This window comes from Bos mutus, chromosome 3 (genome assembly GCF_027580195.1).
Source record: "Bos mutus isolate GX-2022 chromosome 3, NWIPB_WYAK_1.1, whole genome shotgun sequence".
NCBI classification, from domain to species: Eukaryota; Metazoa; Chordata; class Mammalia; order Artiodactyla; family Bovidae; genus Bos; species Bos mutus.
The window spans coordinates 72973909-72987134 of NC_091619.1; the positions used below are offsets into that span (position 1 = coordinate 72973909).

Here is a 13226-nt window from a genome sequence, read left to right on the forward strand (position 1 = left end):
GCTACAGTAGTGGGATATTTTTCCTGTCGAAGCAGATTAACTTTTTGTATAGACTTTTTTCTCCTTTAGCCTATAGGATATACAAGTACTGCCTGATTTCCTGGGGAATTCTTATATGGTGAGATATTATAGTCAGTGTTTCTTATGCCATTTACCCCACATATTTTGGAGGATCCCTATGGATAGAGAAAGTCTGGTTAGAGAGTGTATGTGCAGTTCTTTGTGTGAAGAATTGTCCTCCAACCCTGGAATGAGAGAACTGGGCCATTCTCTTCATAATATGGTGCAGATGCATGGCTTGCCAGGCTTCATCCAGTTATACTGAGTGGTCCTAACTGTTCTCCTTTATAAAACAATTATATAATGATCCTATCTGCATTTTGATTACATGCATTTTTAAAAAGCATTGCTTGGAACTGTTAAAAATAATATTTACTATGACAAAATTAATTAAAATTTAGGTGAAATTTTTCTGGGGTCTAGTGGATATAGTGAAAGTAAGGAAATAATTCAGTTTTCTTCTTGTATTTTTGACTGTGTGAATTCCTTTTTTATGAGTATTAGAAAGTATGAAAAAAGAGAAAAAGGTAGTGAATTGAGGCTCCTGGGTTAGTTAGGAATGAATTTACCTGTGTTTGCTTGAAAATCAGATACAGGTTAACATATTTAAGACGACTTCCCTGGTGGCTCAGATGTTAAAGCATCTCCCTACAATGTGGGAGATCCAGGTTTGATCCCTGGGTTGGGAAGATCCCCTGGAGAAGGAAATGTCTACCCATTCCAGTATTCTTGCCTGGAAAACCCCATGGATGGAGGAGCCTGGTAGGTTACAGTCCATGGGGTCACAAAGAGTGGGACACGACTGAGTGACTTCACTTTAACATATGTGACATATATATTACTTGAAAATAACCAGACAGCTCTTCAATGACCATCTGCCTGATTTCAAGCATTAATTTTCTAATCTTTATCTTTTAGAGATTAGTGTTTATATATGCCCATGCATAATTTTTCTAGCTAATATTATGAAAAATAAAATTTTTTAAATTAAGCAGTTAAAATACAGTTATGCAGAGTGGGCACTACTGGACAGTTTTCTTTTTGAATTTTTAGTATGCATGTCATTGCTGGTTTGATTTCTTTGCCAGTAAAGCGGGATTATAAATATATTCAACTAGCTCGGTCTGTGGAACACAGTTTTGCAAAGTGGCCAGAATTAAGCACAAATAATCCTTTTTTTCTCCATTTCATTCCCATCTTTATCACTATTTCCTCTACTAAACTTCCGTCAGCTGCCCCGACATGACTCTTAGTCACAGAGAACAACTGAACTTGCAAGATTCTTTTTAATGTTAAAAAGGCTAAAACCCTTAGTCAAAATCCTAAGATCATGATGATATAGATTCTTCATTCATTTACCGATTAATCTTTCTCTTTTTAAAATTAGAACAACTCCATCAATTTCTGTATGTTACAGGAGCCAAAGAGAACATAAATACACAGACACATGAAAAAAAAAAATACTTTGACTAGACAACAAGAGTAAAGGAATTTCCTGAAAGCAATTTCCTTTATTCATTTCCAGAATGCTCTGGCTTCTTTGTTTCTCTTAAGTAAGACACTTGAGGAGTGACTTTGGTTTTCAAACGTGGAAATACTGTGAAAACATTTATTTATGTTTGGGAGGGAGGAATCCAAAAGAGAATTATGTAGTGGGTTCACATTTTTTATCAAAAGGAATAAGTATAGCTATTTACCAAAAAAAATACTTTCAATAAAGTGCTCCTGAACTGTCCAAAAATGCAGTTGTTTAGTTGTTAAAATTTTATGAAATGTTAAAAGGAGCAACCAAAAAGTGTAAAAAGAATAATGAAGCTATCATTTATTATTTCAAAGAACATAACCAATTGAGTTCAGTTTTCATTCAATTATCTTTAGTATCACATTCGAGTTATTTTCTTTAGATACTTTAAAAGATTAAGAATTAGTCTTTTCCTCACCACATATAACCAATTAAACATAAAATATGTGGAAAAGCATCACAATATAGGATTTCTTCAAGCTTCTACATTCTGCAGATCCTTAATATTTCAAAATAAAAGAGAAAATGGTCAGTGTGATTTACTTAAAAGTCAGAAATTACACTTAAGAAATTCAGTAACGTTAGAAGAAGTTTTGCTGAACAGACACTAGTCCAAAAAACAACTGCAAACATTTGCAGATTTAACATTTGTGATTTTGACTACTGCGAATGATCACAAGCCTCCATTGGAAGAAGTAATTTCGGATTTTGCTGAGACATAATGTGTATGAATATATGTGTCTTTGTGTGTCTATATATCTGTGTATGTACAAGCATGTATATGAGTTGTATGCATGCATGTGTGCATATGCGTGCCTCTTTGTGAGTATATGTGTATGTACAGGATTCACATATATGAGTAAATGGGCTTAGCTGCTCCTGAAGGTTTGCTCTTGACTGTTAATTGGTGGGGGCATTGCAAGCTTGGGAAATTAACTTATGGCAATTAGCTGGAAGAATTATATCAGAATAGTATTAGAATTTGGCACTTTGCAAAGGTCTTGGGATATATTACTTAAAAACTCAAGGATTATTTTGCTTAGTAATTGGCACATAGTTCACAAAGGCACATAGTTAACAAATGTGTTGAAAACAACTTTCCCCAAAGTATTTTCAGTGAATTATTGTTATATTATTCTTTTTCTGAAAAAAAGTAGGTCATAAAGACAAATATACATCAAGCTTGAATCTACATCATTATGATTTCACAGATATCAATCTGAAGATGGTAATGTAATATCCAGATGATCTTTAAGCTATTGTTTCATTATAATGGTGAGGAAGCATCTGTATGAGTACAAGATTATTTTGGTAGTTTTAGTCATTGTCTATGAGGAATTATGTGGATTTACAGACTGAAGGATTTTTCATAATTAGAAAGATAAGTGAATCCTTCCTGAGTGATAGGTAGCCAATAATAGATGCAGCAAAATCAAGAGAAACTATAGGCATACATTAACTCAAGGTTCTACATAAATCTTGCTTTGCTTTCAGCAAACAAAACAGAACTGGAATTAAATAAATAACCCTTGGAACTCGGGTGAATGAATACATGTTGGATACTGGAACTATCTGATCCTGAGTAATGTGCATATATCTATAAGAAAGGACATTAGAAATTTAAAGAGTTTATGTGCAAACATTCTCTAATTCAATGATAGTAGAATGAGTATCAACTAATAAAACAGTGAGGTCATCTTCTTCCAGGCAAAATTATATTAAAATATTATTTAATACATGTTCCCATAATTTCAACTTCTCTTCCCCTGAAATTATAATTTATATTAGTGTCTGCTTCAATAGCCAATAAGTAGTAGGAGCTATGGAATAATATTATGGTGGTAGAAGTTAAAAAAAAGAACAAGAAAAAAATTATCTATTTCTCCAGTGCAGAAGAGACCACACTATTTATATTGGCAGCCGGACACCTGCAGATAGGGTGTTGGAAAAGGCCAGTGATTTCTTTCCTAGTCTTGCATATCTCTGGAAAAGCAGTATCATGGATGAGTAACTTGCAATTTTCTTAGGTTCACAACCTTTGGTCTTTTATTGCTACCAAACATATTTCTTGGTGATACTGAGTGCTCAAGAAATGCAAGCATATGTTGAAGAGTGGAAGGTAACTACTAGCATTTATTAAACTCAGCTAAATAAGAAAGTACTGTTTCTATAGCCCATAGGGGATGATTTGGGCTGTGATATATTTTGGATTAGTCAATACATTCTATTTGTGTATTCTTTTGTGTTTCCTATTCTATACAATGGAGATAATACTTCCATTTATGGTTTTTGGTGAGGGTTATGTGAAAAAATACATTTAAAGTATCTCATGGTACTAGGTACATAGTCGATTTTCAATAAATCTTAGTCTTTATTCTTCTCCTATCAAGATATCTATTTTTCCCACCATTAATGTGGATAATAAAAATGACAGTTTGAACTGACATTTTGCAATATTATATTTCTTTTGATAACATAAAATTTCAAGACATTAGCTAAGCTCATTTACAACAGAGCACATCCGAAGAAGCACACTGAACCATTAATAAAGTCACAGAAAGTGACCTTAAATGCTTTTTGGAGAGGCAGTTATAAATGAGAAATGAATAAATGAATGAATAAATGAATAAATAAATAAAGACAGAATACTAATAATTTATAATTCAATAGTGTATGTCTTACATGTTCTGGTAATAAGTACTATGAAATCTTTCAGGAAATTAGAATAAGCATCAAAAAAATGAAAATGTTAAAAAGAAATTAATTTATCAAACTAATTTTTATGGTTTTTATTTGCATTCTGTTAATATCAAGAGATTCTATAAAGTTACCATAGAAACTGTAATTTACTATTTACAGTACAGAAAGCCTATATTTAGTTTGTAATCCATAAAAAATGTATAATACTAGACTTGGAATATAAGAAATATAAAAAAATAGAAATATTCAAAACATGTATCAAAATCTGGGAGAGCCTTTTCTTTTTATCCACTTAAATATTCATTGTTTAAATGCTTTATCAAGTGCAGAGTTCTTTAATCTTCATCAAAAAACAGTTATATCCTCTAACTAGTTTATTACAAGTTAGCCTAAAAGAAAATTTGGAAAAAAAAGAATTAGACACATTTTGGTAGCCTTAAAAAAAAAATCAGCAAACTGAAAAAAACAAATAAATTGCTGAATCAGGACTTCAGGTAGTATTAATACAAATAGCATCTTTTTGTCAATTACCATGAGGGAGTAGAGAGGTAGCAATCACACAAAGGTGCTCTCTCTGGGTACATAACTTGCAAAAAGACAATTTCAGTGTAACAGAAAAAATACAAAAGGATTCTCCTTTCTCCTAATTATAAGAAGTTAAGTCTTGCCAGCAGAGAGTGTGGGGAAAAGGCCTGGATTTCAGCTTCTGAATATTCCCTGGCAAAGGCACCATCTATAAAAAATGGATGCTGCAATTCCCTATCCAGTGCTTAATTGGCAATACATGAAAGCATTTACTTCAGTTCCTTAGGACACTTCATTCATTCTTTCTAGAACAACTCAGCATCATTTACCATAGCACATAAATAGAGAGGCAGTGTTATCATTCAGGAATTTTATGAATAAAAAGACAGCTCCAGTATTTTCAAGGGAGAATGAACAGTTTTGTTAATTTTATCTACTGAAAATGTTTATATTTTGATCTTACTCTATATTTTAGTGCAATTCTCATGGCTAACAATCATTTAGAGGCTCTCATGATATTTAAATAGCTGCTGCTGCTGCTGCTAAGTCACTTCAGTCGTGTCCGACTCTGTGTGACCCCATGGACGACAGCCCACCAGGCTCCCCCGGTCCCTGGGATTCTCCAGGCAAGAACACTGGAGTGGGTTGCCATTTCCTTCTCCAATGCAGGAAAGTGAAAAGTGAAAGTGAAGTTGCTCAGTCGTGTCCGACCCTCAGCAACCCCATGGACTGCAGCCTACCAGGCTCCTCCGTCCATGGGATTTTCCAGGCAAGAGTACTGGAGTGGGGTTGCCATTGCCTTCTCCTAGCTGATGCTAATATGTATTATTTTAAGTGGTAAGGTGAGAGTGTCGTAATAGATTTTTATATACTTGTAAATCAAAGGAAAATAATTTTTACCTATCTCCTTTCCTGGTGAGAAGAGTTTCCGGAAATTGAGCTTTAGTCATAGGACTGATTATCAATGGGTCAGTGGAGCCAGAAGGGAGACTCTGAGAGGCTGTACCTTAAGAAAGGTTAACCCTAAAGTTTCCCAGGAAAACCAAACAGATTTTATAATTAATAAGCTCTGTGGGAGAGATGTATCCGAGCACAAAGGCAAAAGGGCAGAGACCTAGGTTGGAAAGAAAGGAGTCCCTGGAGTAATTTTGAAACTGACTAAGCATCCGGTGCATACACCTGATAATGTTTTGCAATAGCAGTAGGGGAGGAAAGTTGTCCAGATGCCTACATTTTATAGGCCTTAAAGTGATCATTTGGGTCATATAATAATTTGGGGGCAATGGAGTAGTAATTTTGTTTCTTTTCCATCCTTGCCCTCTCTCTTCTCCTGTTGTTGTTTTTGGTATGAATGAAAAGTGTCAGTTGCTCAGTCGTGTCCGACTCTTTGTGACTCCATGGACTGTAGCCCACCAGCTACTCTGTCCATGGGATTTCCCAGGTAAGAATACTGGAACTGGTAGCCATTTCCTTCTCCAGGGAATCTTTCCAACCCAGGGATCGAACCTGGGTCTCCCTCACTGCAAGCGGTTCTTTACCATCTGAACCACCAAATAATAAAGTATTAGTGATAATTCATTTTGAGATAGGCTATTTCAATACTTGATATTCTTTTTTGATGTGAAGCTGGATGGCAGCATAGTAATTTATTTATACTGAAGTATAGTTGATTTGGGGCTTCCCAGGTGGTAAACAACCTGCCTGCCAATGCAGAAGACATAAGAGATGTGGGTTCGAACCCTGGGTTGGGAAGATCCTCTGGACAAGGGCATGGTAACCCACTCTAGTATTCTTGCCTGGAGAATCCCATGGACACAGAAGCCTGGCAAGCTATAATCCACAGGGTCCTAGGTTGGCCATGACTAAAGTGACTTAGAACACAGGCACCATAGTTGATTTACATTACATTAGTTTCAGCTGTATGCAAAGTGATTCAGTTCTACATACGTGTGTGTGTCTACATACATATATTCCTCAGTTTCTTTTCCATACTTTTTTATTCTTGGTTTGCAATTTAATACAGTTTCCAAAGAGAATTCCTTTAGATCATCTCTTTGCTCAATTGGGAAGTTTGCAATATCTCCAAGTATTATAATTCTGCAACATTTCTGTTACAGATCATCTTGTTGCTGTTTAGTTTTTTAAGTAGTGTCTACTTTTGTGACTCCATGGATTGTAGCCCTCCAGGCTCCTCTGTCCATGGAATTTCCCAGGCAGGAATATTGGAGTGGGTTGCCATTTGCTTCTCCACAGGATCTTCCTGACCCACAGATCAAACCCGCATCTCCTGCACTGGCAGGTAGATTCTTTATCACTGGGCCACCAGAGAAGATCTGTGCCACCCATAGATCATCTTAGAGCCACAGTTGAATGGGAAAGACTAGAGATCTCTTCAAGAAAATTAGAGATACCAAGGGAATATTTTACACAAAGATGGGCACAATAAAGGACAGAAGTGGTATAGACCTAACAGAAGCAGGAGATATTAAGAAGAGGTGGCAAGAATACACAGAAGAACTGTACAAAAAAGGTCTTTATGACCTGGATAACCATGATGGTATGATTACTCACCTAGAGCCAGACATCCTGGAGTGTGAAGTCAAGTGGGCCTTAGAAAGCATTATTACAAACAAAGCTAGTGGAGGTGATAGAATTCCAGCTGAGCTATTTCAAATCCTAAAAGATGATATAAAAGTGCTGCACTCAATATGTCAGTAAATTTGGAAAACTGAACAGTGGCCACAGGCCTGGAAAAGGTCAAAGAAGGGTAATACCAAAGAATGTTCAGTTGTACAATTGCACTCATTTCACATGCCAGCTAAGTAATGCTCAAAATCCTTCAAGCTAGGCTTCAACAGTACATGAACTGAGAACTTCTAGATGTTCCAGTAGGATCTAGAAAAGGCAGAGGAACCAGGGATCATATTGCCAACATCCATTGGAACACAGAAAAAGCAAGGGGATTCCAGAAAAACATCTGCTTCATTGACTACACTAAAGCCTTTGACTGTGTGGATTACAACAAACTGTGGGAAATTCTTAAAGAGTTGGGAATACCAGACCACCTTACCTGACTTCTGAGAAACCTGTATGCAGATCAAGAAGCAATAGTTAGAACTGGACAGGAGCAATGGACTGGTGCCAAATTGGGAAAGAGTACATTAAGGCTGTATATTGTCACCTGGCTTATTCAACTTATATGCAAAGTACATCATGTGAAATGCTGGGCTAGATGAAGCACAAGCTGGAATCAAGACTGCTGCAAGAAATATCAATAATGTCAAATATGCAGATGACACCACTATAATGGCAGAAAGCTAAGAGGAACCAAAGAGTCTCTTGATGAAAGTGAAAGAGGAGAGTGAAAAGCTGGCTTAAAACTCAACATTCTAAAATCTAAGATCATGGTATCTAGGCCCATCACTTCATGGCTAATAGATGGGGAAACAATGGAAACAGTGACAGACTTTATTTTATTGGGCTCCAAAATCACTGAGGACAGTGACTGCAGCCATGAAAGTAAAAGATGTTTTTCCTTGGAGGAAAAGCTATGATGAACCTAGACAGCATATTAAAAAGAAGAGACATCATGTTGCTGACAAAAGTCCGTATAATCAAAGCTATTGTTTTTCCAATGTGACAGTTGGACCATAAAGAATGCTGAGTGCTGAAGAATTGATGCTTTTGGACTGGAGAAGACTCTTGATAGTCGCTTGAACTGCAAGGAGATCAAACCACTCTATCCTAAAGGAAATCAACCCTGAATATTGATTGGAGGGACTGATGCTGAAACTGAAGCTCTAATACCTCAGCCACCTGATACAAAGAGCCAATTCATTTGAAAAGAACCTGGTGCTGGGAAAGATTGAAGGCAGGAGGAGAAGGGAATGACAGAGGATGAGATGGTTGGATGGCATCACTGATTCTATAGACATGAGTTTGAACAAACTCTGGGAGATGGTGAAGGACAGGGAGGCCTGGTGTGCTGCAGTCCATGGGTTTGCAAAGAGTCAGATACAACTGAGCAACTGAACAACAAGAATAGTTAATGAATCCATTCTATAGGGTACCCCAAACAACATCATAAAATTAATACAGCAGCAAAGAGCTATTTAATTTATATCTGGAGAATAATGTACACAATGAGAAACAGTGCTTCAAGTATATTACCATTTTTCAGGCACTGAAATGAAAGTCACTCAGTCACGTCCGACTCTTTGTGACCCTATGGACTATACAGTCTGTGGAATTCTCCAGGCCAGAATACCGGAGTGGGTAGTCTTGCTCTTCTCCAGGGGATCTTTCCCAATCCAGGGATCAAACTCAAGTCTCCCGCATTGCTGGCAGATTCTTTGCCAGCTGAGCCACAAGGGAAGCCCTTTCAGGCACTGAATATGTGTATATTATTCTATAGATTGACAAGAAAACAGGGCAATAAAACTAAGTAAAATTAGGGGCTGTCCATACAATAATTTCAAGGAGTTCAAGCAATAGCTTCTTTCATACCAAGACCTTCTAATCTGCTCTTTGCATTCTGAAATTCTATCATTGTGACTTAAGGGTTTGATTTCTATTTAATTGACAAGCCCTCCAGGAAAGTTGTCTGTTTAAGTTGGTGATAGCTCATCTGTTCCTTAGTGCAAATGAGTTTCAAGGCTCTCATGAACATTGGTTTATTTTTAGGGCAGAGTATGAGCCCTGAGCATCTAAGAAGACATTAAGAACAGGCTCCATTAAAGGAGAGACTCCAGGGAAAAGGGTCTTACTGATAGTAGTGTGCTGGAGCCAACAACACTCAGTCTCAATTTTGAGTTCAGTGACCTCAAGTTACCACTTTGAAATTTCTCAGAGAGTGAGTGTTCTGTCACTGACATAGGCACTGGCCACAGATCAGGCATTTTTCTTCCTGGAGAGGCTTTTGCATACAATACTGGCTCTGCAACAGGAGACTGAGGACAGAGAAAATAACTTACAGAAATTCTCAATTAAGTCAGTTTTTTTTTAAGTGATCATGGGTGATTAAAAAAAAAAAAAGCTATGAATAGAAATGTCTTGATGATTTTATTACTCTCCTCAGAGTAGGAAGCAAAGTATCCAGAGTTAGGGACTGTTATTAAGACTAATTTGACAATAAAATATGAGTTTGAGGTCTTATGACATTCATTTTGCTGGGAGGGTAGTTTGTTTCATATGTTCATTAATTAAGAGAAGAGGGTTTGGAGGCTCCCATCATTCTACTATCCTTACTTTGGCGTTTCTTTTTTTTTTTTTTTTAATAAAAACTTACTAGGTTAATGATTACATTAAAATATAGTCATAATGGCATAATTGTGCGAAAATGACTCATTAGTCTCCATTGAAATGCAATTAAGACAGATTGCATTAGTCAATTTAAACAGGTATAATGGACATTTTCTGTTTTGCCTGAATAAAACAAGCAGAAATGGTCCTTGGACAATGGAAATATTTTCTCTTATCATATACGCCTTTTCAAAGGAGTCTACGTTTTCATTTAAAACCATGTCAACTTGCTACTTTCCCATTAACCTAGGATGAGTAAAAATTTGCTAGTTAAGCCACAAATTTGTTTCCCCAAAAATGGGCTAATGAAGCTTTTAGAAGTGCTAATGACTTAATTGTCATTCTAACATAGGGCTCTAGGACTGTTCCAACTAAAATCCAATCATAATTTTTCTTTCTGTTCTCAGAATGCATCAGTAAGAGAGTATAGGACTGTCTCCAAAAAGTAAAAAAAAAATGTCAACATGTGTATATATACATATACACACACACGAAAGAAAGAAAAGCAGAGAATAAAAGAAAAAGAAAATGAATAATAAGAAAAATGAATCTTAAAGCAACACAAGAAGCCATGTACCTGCTCAATCCAAAAAGCAAAGCTGTTGAGTAGGAACCTGATAATCAGTCTAGCTGTCAATATTCATTGAGCAGCTAAGAGCATGGGCTCTACAGTATTTGCCCTTATGCTTTTTGGACTCCTGAGAGTCTGTAAGCAGGATTGTACATACAGCCTAAACACATTACGTGAACAAACAACATTAACTGGCTTTGGTATGCTGACACATGTAGGGCAGTCCATACTTACTTTCTGAAGAGGTAGTTCTTGTAGATCAAATTTAGACTTAGTCTGCAAGTTTAAAGTCATGCTTCTGCCTGCATGCATTGCTGAAATACCTCCATAGGGCAGCATGCCAAGGTTAACTGTGTTGTGTTTGTAAGCAGCATTCTGAGTAGAGGAAATAATCATGTGACAGGATGTGAACACATGCTCAACAAACTGCTTATTACATGAACATGTTTAAATTTATAACATTTAACTTTATGCAGGCAAACGGTAACTTTCTTTTTTAAACATGCACTTGATCAGACAGAAGCATACAGTAAACAGTGTTAGTTATGAACATAATGAGTACCATCCAAAACTACAGAAAACACAAAAAGCAAAGATAACATTCTGTTTTACATTTGTTGCTGTCTCATAGGCATAGAACCTATCTTTTATATATCATGATTGTAGTGACTCTGGACAAATGTTTATCAGTAGTGATCTATTAATTCAAAAATTTCAAACAGTGAGGTCTTAAATTTTGTCAGCTGCAAATCTCATGGTCTCTTTCACATTGTGAGATTAGCATACACAAAAGACAAATACTAGCTTCTAATTCTGCCTTAAAACTAATGCCCTGCGAAGTTAAAGTGAAAATCAGTTGTTTTATTTTTTTTTTTCTGTCTTACAGGCATAATTATGGCACTCAGAAAAAGAGCTGGTCAAAAAGTCATTCAATCTGACCAGTGGATGATTGAATTTATTAATTTAGTTAAACTACTCATTTTGTATGTGAATCCAAATATTCTCTTTTGTTGTTTCTTAAAAATTACATTTTAAACTGATGAAATTTCATAATGAAACTAAAGGAACTATGCTTGAATTATTAACGCTATTTATCTGATATACCTAAATATTTATAGAATATTCTAGTGATATCTGCACTGTGGCTACCCTTCAGTAAGTACATCTGAAGTTATTCCAAGTGGTTCAGTTTTTTCCTACAGAATTTAAAAATTTTTAAAAATTTAAAAAATTTTTCATTTAAAAATTAAGTCATTTTGCATATCTTGTCATCAGATGGTTTTCATCAGTATAATCTCTACTTCCCACCTATCATGAAAATACAATAACTGACAGCATTTGGCCCTTTTAATTAATTTTAAAAAATCTATAGAAGTTAGTACACTTTTTAAAACCAAATATTATTGAACATTAGCAGGAGACAGTTATTATTCTGACATTTATTATTGTATTATTTGCAAAGAAATGATTTTTAGGATCAGAATTTTGTCAACTGATGGTGTGCTGTCAACCAATCATATTTGTTATGGATCCCTGATTATTTCATTCAGAGAATTTTTTTCATTGTCACCATGCCAAAGTTGAGAAGGACATTGAACCTTTCAAGCTAGCACGTGAAGGATTCCTTAAGGTTTAAAATGACTTCGGGCTAGTGCTTTCTCAGCAGCTATGGAAGAGTAGCAGTCTTAGACATATGGGTTCATGTTTTACTATCTCTCAGTCAAGTGGGGTTCTGTAGTGGAAGCGTGAGCCTTGAGATCAAACCAAAGGAGAAAACAAACACCTTTAATCTATGGCAGTACTCAGAGCTGCCTCTCCAAGGTCAACACCAAGCAAGGTATTTAACCAACATTATGTAGAGCTGTTAAGCTTATCCAAGGTCCAAGATTCTAGGCGGTTCTCTTTTATAAGGAATGGACAAAGATCTCGTAGTTTCCAGTGTAACTGTTTGATTCCCAGAGTTCAAATCACTCAACTAAATTTTACTGGGAAGGAAGCAAGCTGTGCCTGGTGCAATCTCACTTTGGGCAGAATGTTAAATACCATAATACAGAACTATTTTTACAAAATAAGTCTGTGCTCCAGTACCCTGAATTTATGTTGTATGTAAGTTTTAAGTAAGATACAACCTGAATAACTCCCAACTTGATTGAGAGAGGGAAGAAGTTACTCAGAGAAAGGAGTAAGAGCTTTCAGGATTTGATGGATTGAAGCAGTATTCTAAGGTAATTTACTTTCTTTGAATTAAATGAGAAGCTATTGAACATACATTGAAATTGCTCTGAAAAATGAAAGACAAACTGAGGAAATTATAAACAGACAGGGGATATGTTAAGACTATTTAAAAAGGGAGGCATTGTCACAACAAGGGAAAATACATACAAATTTACTTTTAGTTATCTGCATCTGGGATGGGCGGGGTCTCTAGAATTCTGCTGATCTAAATCCCCCTTCTTCAGCCCTATTTTCCTCCCTCTGAATTCCTGCTCCAACTAGGGGAGACGCCTACTTTTCAGCAGCTCTGATCAAGGGAAATGAAACATTTAT

At 36.0% G+C, this 13226-nt stretch overlaps 1 protein-coding gene across 3 annotated transcripts in view; it reads right to left on the minus strand.

Moving 5' to 3' along the window:
* LRRC7 (leucine rich repeat containing 7) overlaps positions 1–13226 on the minus strand; it is a 478825-nt gene that overhangs the window by 80140 nt on the left and 385459 nt on the right. Inside the window, exon 21 of one of the 3 annotated variants that reach the window (XM_005898157.2) lies at positions 10914–11054. The exons of the other annotated variants lie outside the window; for them this stretch is intronic. Coding sequence (XP_005898219.2) covers positions 10914–11054 — 141 coding nt within the window. The remainder of the gene's footprint in view (positions 1–10913; positions 11055–13226) is intronic. 3 annotated transcript variants of the gene reach the window in all.